This window comes from Eublepharis macularius, chromosome 8 (assembly GCF_028583425.1).
Source record: "Eublepharis macularius isolate TG4126 chromosome 8, MPM_Emac_v1.0, whole genome shotgun sequence".
In the NCBI taxonomy this organism is placed as follows: domain Eukaryota; kingdom Metazoa; phylum Chordata; class Lepidosauria; order Squamata; family Eublepharidae; genus Eublepharis; species Eublepharis macularius.
In genome coordinates this window covers 39,192,200-39,210,756 of record NC_072797.1, presented here as the reverse complement: position 1 = coordinate 39,210,756, position 18,557 = coordinate 39,192,200, and the positions used below count along the sequence as shown (strand labels likewise).

Here is an 18,557-nt window from a genome sequence, read left to right as displayed (position 1 = left end):
CCACCTGATTTTCAGCCATTTTGGGCCCATTGCATCTGGATTGGGGCCAAATCAGCCAGGATAGGTGATGTCAGGGGGTGTGGTATATGCAAACCAGTTATGCTAATGCCATACTTCCAGCGATGTCAAGGGGCATGGCATATGCTAATGAGTTATGCTAATGAGTTCCTGCCACTCTTGTTCTACGAAATGGCCCCTGCAAAAATCTATAATAGTTCTGACCACCTTCTCACCTCTATCTGTTTCTGATGTGGTATCACCATCACATTCATGCTTGAAAAGGCTAGCAACTGATATAAAAAGTTTACTAAAGGGTAAGGAACACATGAGGAGCAGAGTCCACCAAAGGGAAATCATTTAGTATGCTTATGCTTGCTGGATTAGGAAGCTGCAGATGTAAATCTGAAGTACAACCAAGTGTTGATCTGCCCTTCTTTGCTCTCAATAGATTTGGAGACATCTGCTCTGCTTCACACAACCAGTCTCATATAAATACTGTTTATAAGCCTCACTACAGCTGGATTATGGCAGGTGTCTCTTACAGAATGCCATTTTCTCATTGAACCTGCTATGTAAAAGCATGGGGGGGGGAACCTGCCTGATTACATTTAGAGAATCTTTGGTCCTTCCTCCCTTCCCAAAAGTTTGAATTTAATATTTCTAAAAGCAAAGGAGGGATAACAAAATGGGATCTAAGGCTTGATTTTTAATTTCAAAGTTTTAAGATGCTGTAAAAGACCGCTACTGTTGCATCAGTACAAAACACACTTAGCAAGATTCTTGAATCAGAAAACACTTTCAAAGATTATAGAGGAACTTAGAAGCTTTGGCTGGATGATCTATTAGCTAATGGAAGAAGTAGCACAATGCCATGCTCAGTTTCTACAGCCATCGTTAGCTTGCTGAACAGTAGGTTTAATCTTGGATAATTACCCTCTTGGGGTAAGGCTCAGACCTGCATCAAACCTCTCCTATGAGGTTTAAGAAGAAATTAAAGGGCCCAGAAAAAATGGAGACCGTTATTTGATGACACCACTTGATAGTTACAGAAGAATGACAAAGGGAGCAATCCTTAGCAGGTCTACTCAGAAGAAAGTCCCATGTTATTCAATGGAGCTTCTTCTCAGGAAAGCGTCCTTAGAAATGCAGCCTGAGTATCTGGTATTTCTGCATGGGGATGCCTCTAATCAAAATGATACTGCCTGTGGGTTTTGGAAATCTTCAGCTGTGCTGCAGAATTTGATACCTGCCTCAGAAGTCTTGCAAAAGTAAACTGCAAAATATTGAGCACTAGCGCATATCTGCAGTAAGCAATATAATATCAGGCTGACTAAGGGCTTCCTCCTGCCAGCTTTTGAAAATCTGGTGGCCTACGAAGCTGGGGCTGGAAGCAGCAGCAGCAGCAGCAAAAGATACTGCACAGAACCCCTTCCTCTTCTCTTTTCAAATACCTGGCAATTACTCTTACTTCTTCTTTCCTGGGGAAGGAACCATTGCTTAGTGGAAAAGCACACACTTTGAATTCTGGAGGTCTCAGCTCCATAGGATCTCATGTTTTTATTTATTTATTTGAAACATTTATTATCCACCTTTCTACCTTGCATGGACTCAACATTATTACAAGGTAATGTTGCTGGTGATTGGCAATTTCTTTCTCTCTCTGAGATCCTGGAGAATAGCTGCCTAAGTAGTACTGAACTAGATGGACCTATGGACTCAGGCCATATTCTAATTCCTACAGTTAGTATGCCGAATCAACTCCAATTTCTTCGTTGAGAATGAGCTTGGTTTATTCTTAAATTCATATGCTGCCTCCATCCTTCCCTAGAGTGTGTGGCCAAGACTTCCTGGTTTAAGAAGTCTTTGATTTAATTGTGGTTTAGAATCCCAGTTAGTGTGAAAGAAACAGCTCCAGTTTGTTGACATACCAAAATGTTAACATAATAAGAAACTGTGGTTAAATTGGAGTTTGTTTGTGAAATTGAAACGAAGCTTTTGTACATGGTTCATGTGTTATTCTGATTAAACAATAGGGTGCTGTGGCTAAAGTGGTAGGTCTGATAGTAAAAAATGAGGTTCATATTCCTGCTCAGATAGGGTGCTTAGTAGATGGCTCTGTCCTGATGAGGTTATTGTGAGGCTTAATTGTTGCTACAACCTCCTTGAACAAAGGGAGGGATAGTAATGAAACAAATAAATGCAAACAAATCACCTCAGCAAACATTTAATTTTCCACCAAAATCAACAAAATCTCTGTAATTACAAAGAAAAAACTGCAGCCAAGATGCAAACTTAGGTTTCTGCCTGCAGAATCTGGAATTTAATATTAAGAAATGGCAACATTTTTTGGTTGTAGAACTGTCATGGTTCCAGGTAGGACTATTTACTTTGGAGAACTGCAAGATGAGATTGTGCGCAGAGATTTCAAAATGCTCCCATGACAGAGAGAGCCAAGAGGTCAAGGTGAGAAAATGGAATGCCAAGTGAACTCAACAACTGGCTTCTTTCTCCTTTTCTTTACAGCTCTGTCGGTCTCCAATAAAAACTGGCTGCTGGCAAGTATGAAATCAAGCATCTGACTTCAAATGCAAAAGAATTTAGAAGACCCTGCCCCCATGACTCAGAGCTTTCCAACTGAAATAATGTTTCCCAGCTGGCCAGCAATTTTGGGAAAGCGGCATCATCTTACTCTCTGCTTTGGAGGCATGTCAGGGACAAAAGCTAACGTCTCAATGGCAGTTACCATTTTAGTAAAACTTCAGGCACGATCAGATGCGAGACTGAATCCCCAAACCACTTTCAAGTAAGAAGCACTGAATCCAAAAGACTGAGGCTGACTCTGTTCTGATAAAAATAAACAAGGTCAGACGGATTTGTGCAAGGTCCCTGAGTCATTGGACTGATTCCCTTGGTGCATTTTTGTATATGCAGGTCTACACTTGTATACAAGGGAATGTAAATTTTTATGTGCACAAATTTAGGAAAGAAAATCAGCCTTATAACCTACACAGCAGACATTCTTCCAGCTGTGCAGTTTTCTACATCCAAGGTCCCCAGGCCCCAGTTGCTGCTGGGTCACAACGGGGGTCATCATCTGGATAGAATACAGGAACAGAGTTCTTGTAGTAGTGCTGAAGTCGAGATAGAAGTTTTTTCACAATGTTAGGATATTGTTCTGACAAATCATTTCTTTCCTCAACATCATTAACAACATCAAAGAGCCAAAGTTTCTTTGTTGGTGGGTCAGAGGATAGTGTATTTGACTCGTTGAATAATGATGGTGCTGGAAACCAGTCACTACAGCCTGTAAACAGAGGCAGATCAGATCAGAGGTTAGCTGGGAAAACATTAGCCTCATGATTTGTTTCCAGCCTGTTCGTTGATCTGGCTTGTTGAATTTCACTGAACTGGAATTGAAGTTGCCACCTGGAATTTGGCTTTCCTATTGAGATGAGGGATGTTTACCTAATGTCAAGACTACCCTGGTTCAATTCAAAGTTGGGAACTTCTTTTATGGTTTCTTGGGAGGAAACTGTGCTTATCTTTCCCCTTGACTCTAATGATAACATTCAATAATAAAACTGACCTTAAGACAAATGTCTGTTTTGTGTATGAAGGATCCAAAAATGGCAGTCATGACCCAAAGCATTTAATAACAAATACTATACAAAAATAGTCATCTATTAAAATCATTAAAACGTGTAACCAGCCCACACCTATAACCTTTATGCTGCCCCGTAAGTTCTCATAAAATGGCTCTGTTTTATAGTCTTGCTAGAAGTCTCCGAGGATAGGTGCATGCCCTACTCCTGGGAGGCTGTTCCATAGCAGGCCCAGGCCAGTAACAGATTGAACTCTTTAGAGGACAGCTAGGAGACCCAAGAAGGGCACTTGCTGCACAGCTGCATATTGAGAAAGATGATCCTGAAAGTATGTGGGACTCAGGTCATGAATGTTTTTAGAAACAAAAAGGCAGCCAGTGCAGAAACTTCAGGACTGGTTTAATGCCATATAATGGGGAAAAAAACCCATACACAGACAAGCAGAGGAACCAGGATAAGATGCAAGGTGCAAGGTGCACTTGCCAACAGTAAATTTACTTGCAGTTGTAGCAACTGGATAACTGAACAGGGGAACTTGATGCTGGCAAGTGCCTTTTCTTTTAGTGATGCCCCTAGGCTGTTTCAAAAAGCAAGTTCAAAGAGGACAGGGCTCCACAGTGTGTCTTGCAGAGACTGATTGGGACATTGTACAAAGGTTAATACCACTTAAATCAATATCTTGTTTTTTCCTGGAACATCTCCTTGTTGCACCACCTGTCCTTAATATGCTGAATGACATAACATGGGAAAAACAGATGATGCTGTGATGTCCCTATTGTAAGACCTAGGCTCCTTTCATATTTCTGATTTAATCCAGTTGTTATTTGTTGCTGCCCTGACTTCATGTAAAGCAATGTGAGGATGGTAGTTTCAAACAGCATTCACATCTGTTTATGAATTGCTGTGGTCATTTCAAAGTGTGCCACTTTTTCTGGCACAGGAATTGGCTACCTGACCCCTCCCCTGGCCCACCAGGGCTTTTACATTTTTAAAAAAAAATCAGTACATAGTATTGCTGTAGCATTGTACTAATAGGTGAGCAAGTTCTCTGAATTCCCAGCTTTCATTTTGTTAAAAAATAAATCTCTAGCCCCTTCCCTTGCGGAGATATAAAGGAAAAGGCCTAGCTCCTCAAGGGAAGAGACTAAAGTCTTAAGTGCCACCTACATTTGAAACAGTGTGCTGCAGCGAATCAGAAGAGCACAGAATACCTGAGAATGGAAGAAAATTGTTTCTTTAAAAAAAAACTAGCTCAACCCTGCATTGCAAATGAGTAACAAGTTGTCCGAAAAGGTAAACAATTCCATTAGCAACAGGCAGCCAAACCAGTTGCATCTGAAATGGCACAAAAAATCCACCAGCAACCAGCAGGCAAAACAGTTCACAAAGGCTGTGTGAAAAGGGCCTAGTGGAAGAGAATTTAGATAATCTTGCCCTGATAATTAGCTCTCTCTTTCTTTAAGCTCTGTAGCATAATCTGCTAGTGGCAATTGAAGCCAATATACTTGATTGAATGGATTACAAGTATAAATCCTATATTTGATGATGGGAGGAAACCCATAGAAAATTACCTGGATTGCCTGTTAATAGTTTCCATTTTCCATATCGAATTGCTGCATGAATGGAAGTATTGAAAATTGTATCTTCCCATGAAAAATAATTACTCTGAAGTGCTGTACGTTTGGTGATATCTTTACCTAAGACACAACAGAAAACCAGAGTTATAACCATTATGCAATTATTCAGTTTGTCTTTAGAATACAATTAGTGGGTAGCCATTATTCAATAACAGAAAACTATTGTGAATTTACAAGAATCACACAGCTACATTCACACCAGGTCAAGCAAGCCGTTTGTAAATCCACGAGAGTGTTTGGAACCATTCTCACTGCATTCAGTACAAACATACTTTTCTCTTTATATGATCAAGCTTGGGGAAAAAATGGCTCTGAACATTTGCTGAAAAGCCACTTGTGGTCAGTGCTGACTGGCTAGCACTCCCAATGCCATCAACACATCTACCCTGCATATTCCCAGAGCGGTTTTGTAAGTATTTTAAAGACAAACTGCCTTCTGCACAGCTTCATATTTAAATGCTAAACATATATATTAACAGAATGTGGCATATTAAAAAAAAGAAGAGCAGGCTGCTTAGGGAAGAGCAAGACTGACAGATGACTCAGTGTTTCTACTGACAGAATGCCCATCATGCAAACTGTAATCCCAAGTTTTAAAAAAACTCCATGGTGACATCTATTTAACTATTTACCTGCCTTAACTCATAGGATACAGTACTATGCACGCTTTATTCAGACTTACTTCTGAATAAATATACATAGGGCTGGGCCTTTACTTTTTTATATGTCATTCGTGTTTCAGATCTGGTCCTTTATTAATATTTATACATACTACAATTACACTAATACTGAATAAAATTTTCAGTACTCCCCACACAGTCAAAATTAATTTTTAGTTAGATCTACTTTAGGTGTCATTGTGCATCACGCTCACTCAATATGTTTCATAGACGTATCACAAAGGTAAGTGATGAAAGAAATGTGGAAAATTCAACTCCACATAGTCTTAACTGGTACTTCATCAAAAATATTGAAATTTTGTGTTCAGTTGTGTCTAATGTACATAAGGGCTTTTCAGAAAAATTATAAATGCTAGCAATATGCTATTAAAATCAATTATATGTACTGGATTATGTACTTGGTTGAATACAAAGTTTGGCTTCGATCCAGTGAACAAATTCCCTGCATGCTGGATAGTCTCTGCCACGGAACATACTTGCTCTTCCACCAAACCTTCCATTTGTGCAAGATCAAAGGTTTTCATCAATAGGTCCTTGTGCAAATGGAAGTTTTAGTGCTCTGAGGCAGACTACCTAGCATGCACAAAACTTGTTGGTAGGATCCAAGGCCTTTAAACAGAAAGAGTTTGTGGAAATGTATCTTCTCCACCTTCCCTTTTCCACAGAAAATGCTTGAAAACCCTCTGAAAGTATCAAGGTACCCTCATGAACAAAATTTATTTATTTATTTATTTATTTGATTTATACCCCTCCCTCCCCATGAATGGGCTCAGGGTGGCTCACAACATTCATAAAATACAATGAGTTAATCATAAAACTATAAAATCAACAATAATCTTAAAACAATCATTAAAATAGTCCAGGCACAGGCTACTTAAATAAACAGTTGGGAGTCCGTACATATATGGGCATAGCACATGGCCGAGGGCAGTCCAAGAAAAAGTGGTGGTCTTAGGTGGAAGAAGGGGGACACACACTGGCCCTCAGCCAAAGGCCTGGCAGAATATCTTTGTTTTACAGGCCCTGCGGAACTGTAACAGGTCCTGCAGAGCCCAGATTTCCAGCGGGAGAGCGTTCCACCAGGCAGGGGCCAGGGCAGAAAGCCCTGGCCCTGGCCACACAGATGTCCTTTGGGCCAGGGACCACCAGGAGTTGCTTGTCTGCAGAGCATGTTTGATGTAACATGAGTATTAGTAATAGCATAATAGCATATTTGATTTGACATGAGTATTAATAGCATCTTAGTCAAAAAAAGACTCATAATAGGAAGTATTTTTTTAAAAAAGTCTTGTGGAACCGTAAGACAAAAAAATTGACTTTAGCATAAGGTTTTGTAAACTAGAGTCTCCTTGGCCCTTTTTGTGCTTACAGTTTAAACCGCCATTTATGAGAACTCGCCCCAGTCGCAGTGGCTTCAGCATTGTACCCATTCATTTCACACTATCCGTTGCAGTTTCGATTTGGCATCTGTGCTTCATTTCAGACCTGCTTTGAAGCCTCAGTGCAGTTTTGGGCTTTTGGTGCTTCACATCTGCATGTGTAGTAATGTTGCAACTTATTTCCCTCCACACTTTTGCTGATTGGGCTGTCCCCTGCCCACTGGAGAGGCAATTGGTGGCAGAGTTCTGGGGGAAAACATGTACCACTCTCATTTATTTTTTTTAAAAGCCAAACCAGGAAAGAGTTAAAATGCTGCTGCTTCTTTCCCTCTGTGCCACTTTGATTTGCAAATGCCTTTTTGGGGGGGACATTGGCAGAAGACACAAGGAGGGAAGGGAAAGCAGCTATTTAACCCTTATCTGGCTTTTAAAGCCAGGAAAAATCAGGAGTAACATTACAACAGTTTCCTAGCTTTGAGGGGAAAAAAGAGTGTGCTCATACCACTGAGGGAGGAAGGGGAAAGCAGCCATTTAACCAGGAAATTTAACCAGCCAGCAGGAAATTAGCAGAAAACTTATGAATCATTCCTGGCTTTGGAAAAAAAATAAGAAAATGCATGCATACCCAGGAGGAACGAAGCCAACAGAGAATCAGCCTTATGACCCTTACTTTGCTTTACTAAAAAAAAGGGCGGACAAGGAGTTCAGAGAGCAGAGGAGGGTGGGAGTGGTTAATTCTGCAGAGTCCAATCAGTTCCTGGGGAAAAGGAGAGGGGAGAGAAGAGAAGCAGAAGGGGAGTATAGAGTTTACACTGACATTAATGGTGTCAGCCGCAACTCCGCGGTAGCTTCAAAATAAACTCGCAGTATGTCTGCAGGGGGCGAAATCGGGGATGCCATGGACAAACATCAGTTCTGTGTGTCCCGTGACTATCTTGCAAGTGTGAAAGTCCCACAAACATGGGAAGCAGAAAAGGTGCTGAAATGGTTTAAAGTCCCGGTGTGAAAAGGACACTTCATTAAATGACTGAATTCTATCCTCTTTTGGAAGACTATACATAATAGACAAAAGGAAATGAAATGCAAGTCATCTGTGATATATCTATGGGAACTCAAATATGTATAAACACTTTCACTTTTCACAAGAGTAGTAACTGGTAATAATGTTTGCTAAGCTAATTTAATACCCATAGTAGATGAAAAAATGTCAGTCTTAAGAAAGACTAATACAAGAGACATTCTGATAAACACTAGCTTAGCAGGTTCAGGCTGGAGTCCCCTTTTATCAAATAATGGTGATTAGACTCCTTCAGAATTTCTGAAGTGCAGAGGGACAGCCCTGTTAATCTGTTGCCATAAACAACATCAACAAAAAAAGTCTTAGGGTACCTTAAACACAAACAGATTTATTGTTGTATAAACTTTGATGGACTAGATCCGTTTAGTATTACTAGTTTCCCACAGTTCAAAAAAAAAACCCCAAATCCAGTGGCTGTTCCATTATTACAAGATAAGAAAGCAATGGCCAAATTTCTACCTTGAAAAAAATGTAGGATGCTTTATTCTGGCCAAGCCTAAGGAGTATTTCCTTTCAAATGGAGCAATAGGATTGAATAGACATGTGTGTGTGATTGTATGTGTGGGTGCCCCTTCTTGCCTGTATGCCAGCAGAAGAGAAAGTCTGATGATCAGCGATGTGTGAGGTCTGCAAAGAAGACTAAGCCTTTAATTTGGCCCTGCCAATAATGTAAACATTATAATGAACATATGTTTCTAGTCTCCCAGCCTGATGAAATAGATGCAACCTGGGCTAACCACAACCCTAAGAATCTCCTAGAAAAAGTGCACACAAGCCACAGCTCCTATGGTTTCTAGTAACCCTATTCTTTCCTAGGGTTGGCTTGAAACCACTTGCTACGCTAATACTATTTAGCATTTATACAGCACTTTAGATGGTTCACAACACTTCCTTTATTAATCTCAGTACAGTCATGTAAAATCTCAAAACAGTCAGTCAATCAAGTTTATTTCGATACAAGATCAGCTCCAGAGACTCAGCAGAAATAATAAAAATACTAAAGGAAAAGAAAGGAAAAACAAAGGTAGGGAGGGCATGTACAGTGTAATGAGCACAAAACAGTAAGCACAGATTGTAAAGAGGATGGAGAGATGATAACTTCCTCAGACAGAGATGTAAAACTATTGTGGCTCAGTCAGCCACTTCCGTATCCCCCACGAGTGAAGGCAAAATTTAGCAACTTTATTAGTTATTAATCTGCAAGAAGGAGGGAGACAAAGTTTTTCAGATTTTTCTGGTAAAGTTGGCAAGATTGGAGCTATATATTGAGAATGAATGTCATTACAGAATGAGCAGTACAGTAGAACATGTTAAATAGACTCTACTTTCCCTGCATGGCATGGGCAGAACCGCTGAGGGAGGGGAACATGGCTGTATCTGTCTTCCAGGAGAGCCGGAGGTAGAATGTTAAAGCATGCAAGGATAAAGATTATCTGATATTTGGAGATCTCAAGAGATCTAAGGTAATCTGCTAGTTGAAAACATTTGGCATACTGCAAAATAATTGGATATTTCTATATCTGTGCCCTATCTGATTGTAGAGCATGATCCCAGAGCAGCTGTTTAATTGCTTCTTTTGCTTTTTGGTACCCAAGATGCAATAAGAATTGGGGAGAGAGGCCATGCTCCCGGAGTTTTCCCTCAATTGCTGTTTGCCAGATTGAGTGGTGACTACTGGCAAGGATCAGGGGTACTAGACCCATCAAACTGAAGATGAGTTTTAACCAATAGGTGGATGTGAGTAGCCACATATGAGTCTCCAAGGGACTCAACCCAGTTTCTAATCTAAAGGAAGGCATTTGGTATACACAGGGGAACTACAAGGATCTTTTGTAGGTACTTGGATTGTACTGCCTCAAGTGAGCACCTTTCTTTGTAGATACAAAGCTGGGAACCATATAAGAAGTGAGTTACAAACTTTCCTTGGAAGACCTTGATTGCTGCAGGGATAAAGGAGGCTCCCTTTATGAAGTAAAATAGCGGATGATGCTCTATGAGCAGTCTCGGTGGCATGCAGTGCCTGAGCTTTCCAATGTCCAGAAGACTTGCAAGATATTTAAAGTTTTTGGTTTGTTATGGCCCTCTATTTGCCATCTATGAATTCGCTGTTTTGGGGTAAAGATGAGGACTTTTATTTTTAATAGTTTATCACAAGCTGCTCCTCTTTACAGTATATAGTGAAGGCACCAAGTACTCTCCTGATACCCTCTTGTGAATAAGATGACAGTATCATCTTGGTATAAGGCAGGGATCATTTTGTCAGTAAGCTTTGGAGAATGAAAGCTTGGATTTCTTAAATGTTGCACCAAGGAGTTGATATACATGCAGTCAATACCAAGTTATAACTGGTATTGACTGCATGTACCTGTCTCTGGGAATTAAAGCTAGACTGGGTATCCCTCTTGTGTATAGACCACCTAGCTCCTCCATAAGCACCCTTTCTGAGTGGGCAGAGCTGCTAGCAGATATGGTGTTGGGAGACACCTAGACTTATTGTTCTGGGAGACTTCAACATCCATGCTGAGTGTTCAAAGTCAGGCCCAGCTCAGGAATTTATAGCTTCCCTGGCAACCCTGGGCCTCTCGTAAATTGTGACAGGCCCTACACATGAAAGAGACCACACCTTAGACTTAATATTTTGCACTGAGCCTTTAAGAGAAAACCTTGTTTCAACATTGGCGGTTTGGCCCGAACCATGGTCAGACCATCATCTGCTGAAGGCAAAAGTGAATATAGCTCCAACTCCCCATAAAATTGGGGATCCACAAAGGCTCATGGACACTTCGAGATTCCAAAATGCCTTGGGGGATTTTAGAATCCCAGACACGTGGCCCATGTAGGAGTGTGGAATGCAAAGCTCCTTGAAGCTATTGACACCATTGCTCCTTATCGACCGCTCCAGCCCTTGGGATAGACACCAGCCCCACCATTTACCCCGGATCTGGCTGACTTAAAGAGGGTTGGAAGACATCTAGAAAGGCACTGGCAAAAAAAAAAACTCACACAGAAGCAGATAGAACATGCTACAGAAAAACTCACACAGAAGCAGATAGAACATGCTACAGAACTCACTGGAAGACCTATGAAGCGGAAATGAAAGCGGCAAAGAAACGTTATTTTTTGGCAACTATTGTGTCGGCTAGTTCACCCAATTGTTTAAGATATCCAGACACCTCATAACCCACCCCTAATTCTGAACCTTTACAGTTCCAACAGACTATTAGCTGCGAGGCCTTTGCTAAGTTTTTTGCTCTGTAGCACAGTGGTTAAGTGGTTTGGCTGCGAATCAGCAATCTACTGGTTCGAATCCCACTACTGCCGTGAGCTCAGTAGGTGGCCTTGGGTAAGCCACTCCTCTCAGCCCCAGCTCCCCAGCTGTATTGTGGGGATAATAATAATACTAACTTGTTAACTGCTCTGGGTGAGGCACTAATCTGTCTAGAAGAGCAGTATATAAGGGCAGTTATTATTATCTAGATGCTAGCTGCAATGCAAATGATATAGAAGAAATGCTTAATACCATCCAGCTTACACTGGGACTGTTTTGAACCAATCACAATGACAGATCTTAACAGGATCTTGATGTCTATGAAAGGTACTACTTGTGCGCTCGATCCTTGTCCATCCTGGCTGTTAAAATCAAGTAAGGACCACATAAGTGAACCACTGAGGTCTATTGTAAATCAATCACTAACTCAGAGCTGCTTTCCCTAGACAAAAATGATGTGGCCAATTATCGCCCATTCTCTAATCTGCCCTTTCTGGGCAAAGTGATTGAGAGAGCAGTAGCTGACCAACTTCAGACCTTCTTGGATAACTCTAGTGCTGGATTCTTTCCAGTCAGGTTTCAGACCAGGGCATGGGACAGAGTCAGCACTAGTAGCATTAGTGGACGATCTCAGTCTGAATGCAGACAAAAGCCATGCCTCCTTATTGCTTTTATTGGATCTATCTGCAGCCTTTGATACAATAGACCGTGCCATCCTGTTGAGGCATTTAGAAATGTTTTTCACGACTTTGGTCTGGCATACCTATGGGACCGTCTCCCTCCCTATATTCCTCCACAGCAGCTCCACTCATCTGAACAGGGTCTCCTGCAGGTGCCAGGCTGCACACGGGTGAAGTCAGCAGCAGCCCGTACACGGGCTTTCTCTGTGGTGACCCCTATCCTGTGGAATGACCTGCCTAAGGAAGTCAAAAGAGCCCCCACTCTCCTGGCTTTTCGTAAACAATAAAAAACCAAACTATTCAAAAAGACTTTTTACTCAAATGAGAGGGCTGTATCATAGAGATGGAGTCTCAGATGCTTTGCTAATGAGTTAGGGACCATAGACTTCATCACTATATTGCCTTACGTATTATCTGCTGCTTTAAACATGTACTCCTATGTACCACCAGTGCTCCATGTTGTCTAATGTTATTCCTAGAATGGATTATGTTCTGCCTCAGTATTTTTACTACTCTGTATTGGATTCTTGCTAATACTATGTCTTTTAAACTTGTATCTATTTACCCTATGGCATTGTTTATGGAAATGTCCTTGATACATGACCTCTTGACCCACCGCCTCGCCGATGTGGGAATTCAAGGGACAGCGTTACAGTGACTAATCTCCTTTCTCCAAAATTGGGGACAGATAGTGGCATTGGGGGAGAAGTTATCATCCATTAGGCCACTAGTATACAGTGTGCCACAGGGAGCGATACTCTCCCCATTATTATTTAATATCTATATGCGCCCCCTCACCCAGTTGGTGCGAAGCTTTGGGCTTGGGTGTCACCAATATGCTGATGACACCCAGCTGTATCTGTTGTTGGACAGCCAGCCTGGATCAGCTCTGGTTGTCCTGGAGCATGCTTTTGAAGCTGTGGCTGGATGGTTGAGGTAAAGTCAGCTGAAATTGAACCCTGCGAAGACGGAGATCCTGCACTTGAGCCGTGGGAACGTGGACTCAGGACCCTGGCTTCCTACACTCGATGGGGCAGTGCTTAAAGTAGCTGTGAGAGTTAGGAGCCTGAGGGTGATCCTGGATTCCTCCTTGACAATGGAGGATCAGGTCACTGCAACTGCCAGGTCTTGTTTCTGTTATCTTCGACAGACCAGGCAGCTTGCCTCTTATTTCTCGTCCCGCGACTTGACTACAGTGGTCCAAGCAATGGTCACCTCTAGGCTGGACTACTGTAATGCACTCTACGCTGGGCTTCCCCTGAACCTGATCCGGTGGTTACAAATGGTACAGAATGCAGCGGTGCGGGTCATCATCGGAACGCTGATGCGTGCGCATATAATGCCGGTATTGCGTCAGCTGCACTGGTTGCCGGTGGAATACCGAATCAGGTTCAAGATTTTGATACTAACCTCTAACGCCCTATATGGACTGGGACTGGCGTATCTGTGGGACTGCCTCTCTCCATATGAACCCCAGAGGACTCTTCGCTCTAGCGATAAGCATCTATTAAAGATTCCTGGCCCTAGGGAGGCCCGCCTGGCATCGAACAGGGCCAGGGCTTTTTCAGTCCAGCCTGGTGGAACGCTCTGTCCAATGAGACCAGGGCCCGATGAGATTTATTAGCATTTCGCTGGGCTTGTAAGACAGAGCTGTTCCGCCAGGCATATGGTTGATGCTGGGCGGTGCCCACTAGCCAGGGGAGCACAGTATATGCCCTCCCTACTAGTGACACCTCCATCTCTCTACATCCCTGGCAAAATACTTTGGAGATGGCTAAATAGGGGGTCGTCTGGATTATGTGCCACTGTGTTTACATACATACATACACACATATATATTTGTGTGTGTGTATGTGTGTGAATGTTTACATGTATTTTAATCTATGTACTGGGATGTTTTATGATTTTAAATTGTATATATGATGAAATATGTTTTTAAACTTGGTTGTGATCCGCCCTGAGCCTGCTGATGTCGGGAGGGCGGAATATAAATTAAATATAAATAAATAAATACTGTATTGAGATGTACTTGATACTGATTGTACTAATCTCATACTGTGTAATCCGCCTTGAGTCTCAATGAGAAAGGCAGACTATAAATGACAAATAAATAAATAAATAAAATATAGTAGTTAAAAAGTAAAGGGGCCAAGATACAACCCTGCTTGACACCTTTGTCAAGTGGGATCTTATTGGAGAGATAGCCTTGAGGACCGCATCTTACTTTTAGGAAGTTTTTTTCATGCAATGAGCCAATAAGTATATAACGAAGAGAACTATGATTCTCGAAAACTTATGCAACAGTAAAGTTGGTTAGTCTTAAAGGTGCTACTGGATTCTTTTCTATTTTGCTACTACAGACTAACACGATAACTCCTCTGGATCAATAAGTATATAGAGTCTTTGATCTATTGAGGAGTTCTTGAGTTTTGCCCAAGGGTGTGCACAGGGAGAAAAAATCATGTTTTCCCACTTCGAGTTTACCTGAAGTGGGAAATGATTTGTAATACCCTGAAAGCCGAAGTAGCAAGCCGCTTTTGGCTTTGGGTATTTAAATCATTTCAATATGCTCTGTAAAGATTCAGAGCATACTGAAGTGAGGGGGGAAGCTGTCTCCCAGCCCCCCAGCTCCACTTATATTGTATTGTATATTGGGACAATAATTGCAATCTGAGGGAATACAGGCCAACAGATTAATGTGAGTGAAAAGCATTGCGGCTCACCAGTCTATGTTGTGTTTATCATCTCTAGAGATATCATGTCATGGCCCGGTCTGGGATCAGTAAGAGCGAGGACTCCTCGGGAGAAGAGGAGCTCTGTGTAGCCAGCTGTGGCTCAGCATAAGCCGGTGACCAGGAGCCACAGCTGCTGGTTAATCAGAGTTTACAGCCAGCAGCTGAGACAGAGCCACCGGTACTCTCCAGCCCCACACCACAGGGGAAGTTCAGCCAGGGACTTCCAACACCACAGGGGAAGCCCAGCCAGAGGCTTCCACCCTCCAAGTTCGCCCACGCCTAAAGAGTGCCGCAGACAAAGGCAGAGGCTGGAGCTGCAGGAAAGACAGTGCAGTGCTCGCCTTCTGAGCTGACGCCAGCTGTTGGAGAGCGATGATGAGTAGCATCAGGATGGAGCCCCAGCAGCTGGCTGCAAACCACGCCTGGCTATCTAAGGCAGCCTGGAGGAATTGCCAGGCGTGGAAGCAAAGTGTTAAACTACCTGCAACCATTCCACGTACCGTGTATCTTGCTTCTAGACCTGACACTATTTACCTGGCTTTGGATTCTGGACTCACTCCTGGCATTTACCTCATGCTTTTGAATGTTTGGCTTTTGAATCTTGGACTCCCCCATGGCTTTCATGTGAGTGCTCAGACATTGGACTACCAGTTTAGGCAAACCCAGCCCATGACATATCAAATCATTTCCAGGAGCCCTGCTAGATCTCAACTGATTTATTAGTTTTTGACTTCCTTTACGGTTACCAGTGGCCATGCGGGGAGATTTTGGATCTCCAAAGAAGTATATGGGTCTACTTCAGATAAGACCCACTCAGATGAGTGAGTAAAAATGATTTTGTATTGTCGAAGGCTTTCACGGCCGGAGAACGATGGTTGTTGTGGGAAAACCCACAACAACCATCACAAAAATTATTTTCTCAAAGCCAGGGAGGGATATTACAATTTATCCTTGGGTGCTCTGTAAGGAGTTCAGGCCTGTTTAAGTGCCAAAAGATTGCCAGGTTATTTGATTTAGAAGCTTGGATCCTCCCGGTCCAGGAGTCTTTCTGCTCTTTGTTTTTTCTCTGCTAGAAGATTTTAGTGAAGCTGCTTTAAGGCTTTAAGCTCTGGGAGAATTTTGGGTGCTATACTTAACCCGTACCACTGGAATTTGGTCACAAAATTGTTTTTTCCTAAAGAGCAGTCTGCATCAAACTAATTCTTTGATTTATTTTCCTTTAATGGTTGGATGATGTGGTGACAAGATTTCCTTAGGAGGGTTTGTGTCCAACCAAGAATAAGATGTTGGCATGATACAATCACTGTGTCTGTGACATTTGCTGAGATCATAGCGTTTCGAAGCTGAGATGTATTGTCTAAGGGAAAGTATTTTTGACATTGATGATCCGCTTTCTCAGACTAGATTAACCTTCTTGAGCTCAGAACAGGGTCTAGATCAGCATTATGTTGTTCAGAGATATGATGTTAAGCTCCAGAGTGATTGAAAAATGGTCATTGTCTTGTCGAGACCCTACTTCGAGGTGCATGCTGCGACTAAGGAAATTGTAGGACGTCAAAATAAAGTCTATGGTACTTACACCATGCTCAGACCGGTATGTATACTGCCTGGGGATATCTCCTTGGGTAGCCCCATTAAGAAAGAGAAGGTCTAATCTAGATACAAGCTGTAGTAAGCAGTAAACTTTCCAATTTGACTTGCCATCTTTGGAGGTTCTAGGGGGAAGAGAACATAAGGAAACTTTCACTGGTGGTATTGAGTTGAAGGAAGTGAAATCGCATGTGACCACAGCAGATACATTTTAAAAAGATGTGAGCAGCCAGTCTAAATATAGTTCGAAATTAGTCCATACTTTGTATGCTCATAAAATGGAATGTTAGTATTCCAGGGAGCAGTTGGAGAGTTTAGGGTGACAGTAGCTTGCCTAAGGCCAATACAGGATGTGTAGCCCTTGACTAGGTTGGGATTGAAGACATTTATGAAGAGAACTCCTTTTTAAGGAGCACTGATAAACATTTCCATGAGATTTGATATGCTTTTTTACAACACTAACTTTTCCATACTGTTTAGCTGTTCATAAGTATAAAATAAGCCAGTTTGGCCTGCTCTTAACTTGTGTTGTTCCTTGCACAATGTAAATTTCATTAAACTTTTCATAATTTTTTTTTTACTCTTCTCTAGACCTTTCAACATGGGGAACAGGAATGAAAGGCAGTGATTGCCAGACACAAGCTGAAATAGAAAATCATGAGGTAATGTGCTACACATGGTACTTATTATCTGGGCCGGAAAATTCAAATCTTTCATCATTTTGTGTACATTCCATATGACTTGTTTCAAATTGACTCAAAGTTTTGATTTTCAGTTTACAAAGCAAACATCACTTACAATATGCTGGAATCATAATTTATATTTAAAAGATTTCAGGACAGCCAATACCTATTTTCTCTAGAGGCACTGGGCAGACAGAAATGAAATATAAAACCAGACTCTCAACGTATTATTTAGAAACAACTGAGATTAAATCATAAAACCTTTGCCCTGACCCTCTGGTCCTAATCCTAACAGAAATACTGTCCAAGAACATGTAACTGTGCCTCTGTTCCCTCTTCCAATAATCCCCCTTACTCTGTTGTCTCACTGAGTTTTGGAAAAGTAAGCCCCTTAAAGCAGGGGCCTACCTTCTTGAGATAATATCCATGGGCACTGAGACTATTGTATAAGTAAGTAGTAAAATGATTGGAATTCTAATTACCCATTCTAATCCAAAGATTAAACTGCAGACAGAAGAATGGCTTCCAGTAGACATTTTAACCACCTTGGGCCAGGAGAAAGGGTTATAAATATTTTAATTAATTAATTAAACATTTGAATAGTAAGTATAGCTTCATGGAAGAGGGCAGGTTATATTTTTATTGATGGTCCATTATTAATTTCCTTCCTACTCCCTTCTAAAATACATTGCTTCATTGGTAGATTTATAACAAGGGCTGGGATATAAATAGGCAGTGCACATGGGGGGGGGGGGGCAGAACCCAGGAAAACTAACCAAATGCATTCATTCTTTAGCCTGTGATTAAAATGATGAGAAGCATGCTGAAAAGGATTCCCCCCCCTCCTGCCACCATATGGCAAGTGGTCATAGGTTTTGTGTAGCACAGTATTTAGTGAAAGCCTAGCCACAAAAGTTAAGGCACGCTATATTCTACTGTATTTGTGGTCTTCTATGCCATTGTGAGTGGATCCTAAGGGGAAATTTTGGAGGAGACTGAAACTATGTAAAAGTAATACTTAATTTGGAAAAAGAACCATGCCTAGTCACTGATTCCACAATGCTTATCATATGAACTTATCTTTAGTAGTCAGCTTTTGCTGTTTGCCACTCTTCAACCAAACAGGATTATTCCTCTGCAACATCCGTTTTTCTTATACTGTACTCTTCTCCCTTAGGACGGGCCTCATTCAAGCCATAAGACCTAAGCAGGTAATTTCCCACAC

The 18,557-nt window shown here is 41.7% G+C and overlaps 1 protein-coding gene across 1 annotated transcript in view; it reads right to left on the bottom strand.

Annotated features, from left to right (window-relative positions):
• Positions 1–2,208: 2,208 nt before the first annotated feature.
• ARSB (arylsulfatase B) overlaps positions 2,209–18,557 on the bottom strand; it is an 84,812-nt gene continuing 68,463 nt past the window's right edge. Inside the window, exons 7-8 of the mRNA XM_054987419.1 lie at positions 5,174–5,299; positions 2,209–3,304 (exon numbers count right to left, since the gene is read on the bottom strand). Of these exons, the coding sequence (XP_054843394.1) occupies positions 3,039–3,304; positions 5,174–5,299 (392 nt within the window). The 3' untranslated portion in view covers positions 2,209–3,038. The remainder of the gene's footprint in view (positions 3,305–5,173; positions 5,300–18,557) is intronic.